This window comes from Temnothorax longispinosus, chromosome 8 (assembly GCF_030848805.1).
Source record: "Temnothorax longispinosus isolate EJ_2023e chromosome 8, Tlon_JGU_v1, whole genome shotgun sequence".
Lineage (NCBI taxonomy): Eukaryota > Metazoa > Arthropoda > Insecta > Hymenoptera > Formicidae > Temnothorax > Temnothorax longispinosus.
The window spans coordinates 14,130,331-14,136,747 of NC_092365.1; the positions used below are offsets into that span (position 1 = coordinate 14,130,331).

Sequence of the window (6,417 nt, forward strand, 5' to 3'; positions counted from 1 at the left end):
CATTAATTTTTTGAATATCATTCAGTAGTACTCCTTGCTTTAAGTGTTCTCGCTGTATTGTCAGTGATCATTCTCGTTACATTCAGAGAACTGAAAAACCACCAATTTGACTTTGTTTAAAGCGCGTGTGCAAAAAGACTTTTGCTTAACAAATCTTCTCAAGAAATGTGTTTGCCATTATGTCGTATAAAATACAATGTACTTTCGACGAAATACTTAATCTGCTCTTCGCCTATTAAAGTGCGCTTGTTGTCACGATAAAAGACGTACAATCACGTACGTTATAATTATCTTATAATTATAATTGCAAGATATAATTGTGAAAAGAACGCCTAACCTTTTAAAGAATGAAGTATGTTTAAAAATAGTATAACATTTTTATTTGGTACGATGTCATAAATAAACGCTTTAGAATGTACAATAGTATAAATTTTTTATTTTGATGGAATTAATCAGGGCAAATATTAGTTTCGTGAACATAAACGTTAAAGTAACGACATTCTGTATATGTTGCCTACATTATATTATCGTAATTTATGATCGTACATGCATACGATCATAAACGTTTATGTGTCACGTGTAGTCATATAGCGTCTCATTAGAGACGCAAGCGCTGTTGAATGTTAGGCTGTTAGATCATGAGCAGGTTCTAATATAAAGAAGCGTGGGAGTGTAAAAAGAGTAGTATCGACGTGCGTAACGAAGCGTAGAGATGAACGTCATCCTGATCCCGTTTTTCCTAGGTTGGTAAGCCATCAACAAGTACAACTGCCTGAATCCAAGTGCCTACCATTCTAACGTCGCATTCGTCGCATTCTATCCAAATGCGAAATTGCGTTTAAACAAATGCAACATATATATATTATCGTGCACTCGATCTTACGATATTGCAGATATTTTAAAAATTGGTGGAATATATGTAACAAAAGTAAAATAAAATATAATAAAAAGAACAGCTAGTCAGGGAAATTCAAATATGACTATTTAGATATATTTATCTGCCTGCATTTCTCTTAAAAATGCTACTGTTCATGACGAATCATTATAATCTGTCTTATACAATCAAAATGGTGTTTTTTATTAATAGTATTAATATAAGTAACTGGTTTGAGACGTGTCTACATTATTGATTTTTCAATATTTTTACTGAGAAGAGCTTAAAAATTATTAGAGGTTTAGAATAAAATTTTTCGAAAAATGAGAAAATTAGAGAGGGAGGAGTAAGTATCTCGTACATGACTAGAGAGATTAGGAAATTTTATTTACAAAAATTATATCTTTTTAACGACAGGTATGTTAATATATTAAATTTGATTAAATTTTCCGTTATATTTATTCAGCGGCCAACGTAGTTGTCAACGACACGTCGGAATGGACGTTTGGGCCAGAATACGTGTACGACCTGAACATCACTTATATTCAAAACTTTCATGAGCACCATAAGCCTGAGCAGGTACAATTGATTTCTACAGTAAAATGTCGTCCCAAAATGCCGGACAATCTATTCTGCTATTTGACCAACTTTACGGAATCGGATAATTACAACATAACGCGAGAAATACTAGCAAGAGGAACGTTTGAAATCAAATTTAACAAGCATGGCGTAAAAGGCCTGATAATCGACCTTCCATTATCTAATACAGTAATCGTCAACATCCTCCGAAAGATCGCCAATCAGTTTAACGTGATTGTCGATCAGGGCAAAATTGGCATATCGCAGTTTATGATCAGGGAGAATTCGTCAATGGGAAATTGCGCGACCACGTATGATATCACACGTGAAAAAGTCGAGACGGACACGCTCGAGAAAGAAAATGCCGATTTTCGGCTCGTGATATTGCCGTTGGCCGATGCGAAACCTGGAACGACTCTCTCGATTGAGAAATCTCGGACAGAATGTATTAATTCACCGCGATATATCGATTTCACAATGGAAATTTTAGAAATGGTACGTATATATAAGTGCATGTACCATGCAGTGTATATAAAATTTTTGCATTACAATTTTTGCAGGAAAGATTTGTCAGCAAAATACAAATCAATTCAAACAAATTCGAAACCTTCACCGAATTCGATGGAAAAGCCAAACGTTTGGTTGGATACAAATTTGAGGTGTCGTCATTAAAAGAACTAATACAGATTAATTTGAACAGCATTAAACCTGCGAAAAATAAACTTCCGACTCTTCTCCACGGCAAACTGATCGATTTTAATTTTAAATAAAAATACATTTTTATATTACCTATATATGTTACAATTATTAGAATAAAACATTTTTTTAAACTTTTATAATGTATCATGTATAAAATTACCCTGGTTGACGAACAGAATGCGACCTATAATCATGTTGTTACGTCCTCGTCGTTTTTTTTGGTGGTTTTGTGCATACGTAACAGCACACTTTCCAATATAGAAACCTAAAAATACAATGAATACGAAAAAAAAACGATTATTTTTCAGCGCTAATGAAAACTAGTAAGTAAATGTTGTGTGTGTGTGTGTGTGTGTGTGTGTGTGTGTGTGTGTGTGTGTGTGAGATTAAATATTGTCTGTTACCTAAACTCGACGCCATCACGTTTCCAATGTTTGATAGGCAGAGCAACATAAGAGGAATGCCGAGATTGGCGTAAAAAATAGTTACTACTTTTCCATTTTTTGTTTTCGGTGCAATGTGACCGTATCCTAAAACAAGAATTACAAATATAAAATATATCAATGTATATACATACATACATATATAAAACATTTTGTAACAGCACTTTAATAGTTATTTGTGTAACAAATAAGTGAGGTAAGATGAAAATTCCCGGGTGCGGAGTTTACGCACGAGCCAAAGGCATTTTACTTTACACACGACTTACACTCCCTATTTTATGTTGCAAGTGCCTGGAAAGTGGTCTATCACGCACGCGTAGCGTGCGTAATGGGGCACTTTCCATGTACGTGTTGCATAAAACTTTTTATTACCTAATGTTATTCGAGAAAGCATGTCTCGCATTAAAGAACCCTTAAACATATTAGTCATTAGATTAATACAATATTACAATCTTAAATCTCTATATATATAAAATAGAATGTCTGTATGTATGTATGTTCTTTAATTATACACTCTTAAACTATTCGACCGAATTTTTATCAAAAGTATATAAAATAGGGGTATAATTTTTCGGGGAGTGTTATAGAGCGTATAGTTTTTCGTTACCGATCTTTTTGGGAACCGGTATCCGAAATTTTTCCAATTTTTTGGGAAATAATTGACCGAATTTTAAAGAATTGTATATGAATTAGGGGTGGAATTTCCCGGGGAATACCATAAAGTGTATAATTTTTCGTTACCGATCTTTTGGGAAACCGGTATCAAAAATTTTTCATAGACGCATAACAGAAAATTAATTTCTCTAAACTATCGATCTCTTAGTTAGAAAGTTATATACTTTCTAAGAATCAAAACATCAATTTTTTAAATATAATCTTGGCAACATTTTTAGATTTAATTTGTTTAAAATGGAACGAACTATCACTTGTAATTCTATTGTACATATGACACTTAATATGTCTTTTATAGATATACATTTATGTAATAAAAGTACGTAATAAAACCGTTTGCTCATTTGCACTTATTCATTTGCAATTATTCATAAAATTGTAGATATCTTTAATCATATAGAAATAAATAGCCTGAACTCCCAAAAGTCAATATCGATTTGACATTTCGGCAATTGTAAAATCCCACTTGTGATACTAAGCTGACACTTTTTCAATTCATAAAAAGGTTAAGTATATATATTTTGTTGGTATTAAATATTTAATCAAATTAAAACTATGAAACTGTAAATAGATTTAAAGGAACAGTATCTTAAAATAAAATTAAGTTTCTTCTTTCTTTTCGTTTCTGATGTCTTAATCCTTTCCATCCCGTATCCCGTCCCTCCCTCCCTCTCTCTCTCTCTCTCTTTCTCTCCACTTAATTCAACACTAATGTGTTTTTGATTTTAAGATTCCAGGAAATATAATTCCTGAGAAAAGCCAAGCTTCCAATATTTTTAGAGGCATGTAGTTAATCAGTGACTTTTCCGAGTAATCATACTAAACCAAAGACAATTTCATTACGAATACTTTACTTTAAGGGAGGATAATATTTCCTATGGAATGAATTTGGATATAAGTATATATTCGTGTAAAAGTTCTAACGTTGTAACACACGATTAGTCTTGTCTAGGAAATATGCAATTGTAGCGAATTTGTTAGAGGTCAAAGTTGCAAGTGCGTTACATTTCCACGAAGTCGTCTAATAATTAGCGCTGAGCGCGTCGAGTGAATTAAAATGAATTACATAATAAGAACGTCTTGAACAATAGCGGTATAAAAGCGATATGAAAACGGTTTTAAGATTCAGAGTGGCGTCAAACCACAGTTTGTATACGGCAACATGTTTGTGGCAACGTTTATACCATTCTTTTTAGGTAAGTCAATTATTCATAACTTGGAGTATCATTACAATTTATACTTCTATCTTATATATTTTCTTTCTTAAAATTTGAAGAACAGCAATATTTCTTGTAGGAATATTTTCTTTCAATAACAAATAACAAATTTTACAAACAGAATGCAAAGCCGCGATAATTATAACAAGTATAATAATTGCGTAATAATAATATGATATCCAAGATAAAAGTGATATCTTATTTTACAAATTGCTTCATGAAAATTTTTCTCTTCTTCCTATCTCAGTCGTGCAACTTCCCATCAAGGATGGTGCGTGGCCATATGGACCCGAGTACGTCTTCACCGTTCATATGAACGTGACGGGGATACCGCAGTGTCCTCGTCACGTTTCAGCGTGTGGCGGCCTATCTGGTTATCATATCACCTCTCGATTGCATTGCATCCCGAAGAAAAATAACACTTTGAGCTGTAGCCAACGGTACGTCAATGGTCTTGATTTTGGTATCATCCAGGAGAGCGGTGTCGTGAACCGATGGCGAAACATGACCAATGCGCCTATCGAGCTAGTCTTTAACAAGGAAGGCATCGAGAATATCATTACGAGCCAGCTGACGCACACCTACGACCTTAACATCCTGAAGATGATGGCCGAGCAGCTGCATCCCGGTGACGATTTCAATAACATCGGAGACGGCACATTCGAGAGTGTAACTGCATCCACTATAGGCAAATGTAACGTCACCTTCAACGTGTATCATCGTACCGGGACTGAAAACGCAGAGACGAGATCTCATCGCGGTTTTCGATTGAAACTACTACCGTGGAATATGCATATGACTTCTACCGAAACCCTCGTCATCGACAAGACAACGAATCTCAACAATTGTAGCTGCTACGCAGACAGCTACTATCGCAAATACGGTGACACGGTCGTCTGCGAACGCTTGGATGTGGATTTGGTAAGTTATCTATAAATTATAATTAATTATATTAAACAATATTGTAGTTCGTCGAATGCTTATGCTCCTCATGATTGCTTGTAATAATTTTAATTTGTTTTCAGTTTTTTTTTTAATATTGATGTTTTACGGGATTTTATTTCAAAAATCTTGGCAAATTCAAGCGAAGATTAGATTTTAATATAACTCATTTTTTATGGTGTGACCTCAACTGACAAATTTAATCACTTTGAATGTAATAATTGTTATCTAATGTTTAATGTAATATTTTTTAACTATTTCTTAAATAAGCGAAAATTTGTAAATGTCCCTATTTATATATTACATTGCAGATATCATATTTTTGACTCATATAATTAAGTGCAAAAAATGATAGTTTAATACTTCGTACTCAAGAAGAATTGTGAAATCACAAATTATTCTTAAAATTCATGTAATTTTTTAGGAACATACGGTTAGTCGCATGGAAATCAGTGAAACGAGTTTCAGTTCGTCTACAACATGGAAGGGAACGTCGGTTTCAAATAATACACCGTACAACGTGATCGAAAAGGTAATCTTGGAAGACGTTCGACCTGCCACGAGACACCCACCCGCGATCGTGAAACCGGGTGAGACCGAGATACTTGCTAATGATGATATAAGAAGTATTTCTATTGTTCGTTATAACAACAATTATTAAAAATATTAATATTACGAATACACAATAAAGTTAATTCTAAAAAAAAACATCTCATAATAAAAGTCTGTATGTGTATATATAATAGATGTTCAGTACCAATTAATATACGAAGTAATATATAAAAATCTACTGTACGCGTGTATTACTTGTATAACAAGAATAACGAGTAACAAATAAAAAAATGAAAAATAAAAACTTATTATATACTATAGAAATAATATACAACATATAGATAAAAATAGGTGAAAAATAATTTTAACCAAACGTGCTCCTAAGGTGTTATTCTTCTAATAAACTTCATTTTACGTATTATTGCTATTAGTTAATGAA

The 6,417-nt window shown here is 33.1% G+C and overlaps 2 protein-coding genes across 3 annotated transcripts; both read left to right on the top strand.

Moving 5' to 3' along the window:
- The first annotated feature begins 60 nt into the window (after positions 1 to 60).
- Positions 61 to 2,226, top strand: LOC139817401 (uncharacterized). 2 transcript variants are annotated; one of them, XM_071785451.1, is made up of 3 exons: positions 61 to 743; positions 1,341 to 1,948; positions 2,014 to 2,226. In XM_071785451.1, the coding sequence occupies exons 1-3, from the start codon at positions 713 to 715 to the stop codon at positions 2,221 to 2,223; spliced, it is 849 nt and encodes a 282-aa protein (XP_071641552.1). In that variant the 5' UTR covers positions 61 to 712; the 3' UTR covers positions 2,224 to 2,226. The 2 variants fall into 2 exon arrangements, with proteins under 2 accessions (XP_071641552.1, XP_071641553.1); XM_071785452.1 differs by having other exon boundaries at positions 2,019 to 2,226.
- A 2,077-nt stretch (positions 2,227 to 4,303) lies between these two features.
- Positions 4,304 to 6,134, top strand: LOC139817399 (uncharacterized). Its single transcript, XM_071785449.1, has 3 exons — positions 4,304 to 4,463; positions 4,732 to 5,405; positions 5,851 to 6,134. The coding sequence occupies exons 1-3, from the start codon at positions 4,430 to 4,432 to the stop codon at positions 6,085 to 6,087; spliced, it is 945 nt and encodes a 314-aa protein (XP_071641550.1). The 5' UTR covers positions 4,304 to 4,429; the 3' UTR covers positions 6,088 to 6,134.
- The last annotated feature ends 283 nt before the right edge of the window (positions 6,135 to 6,417 follow it).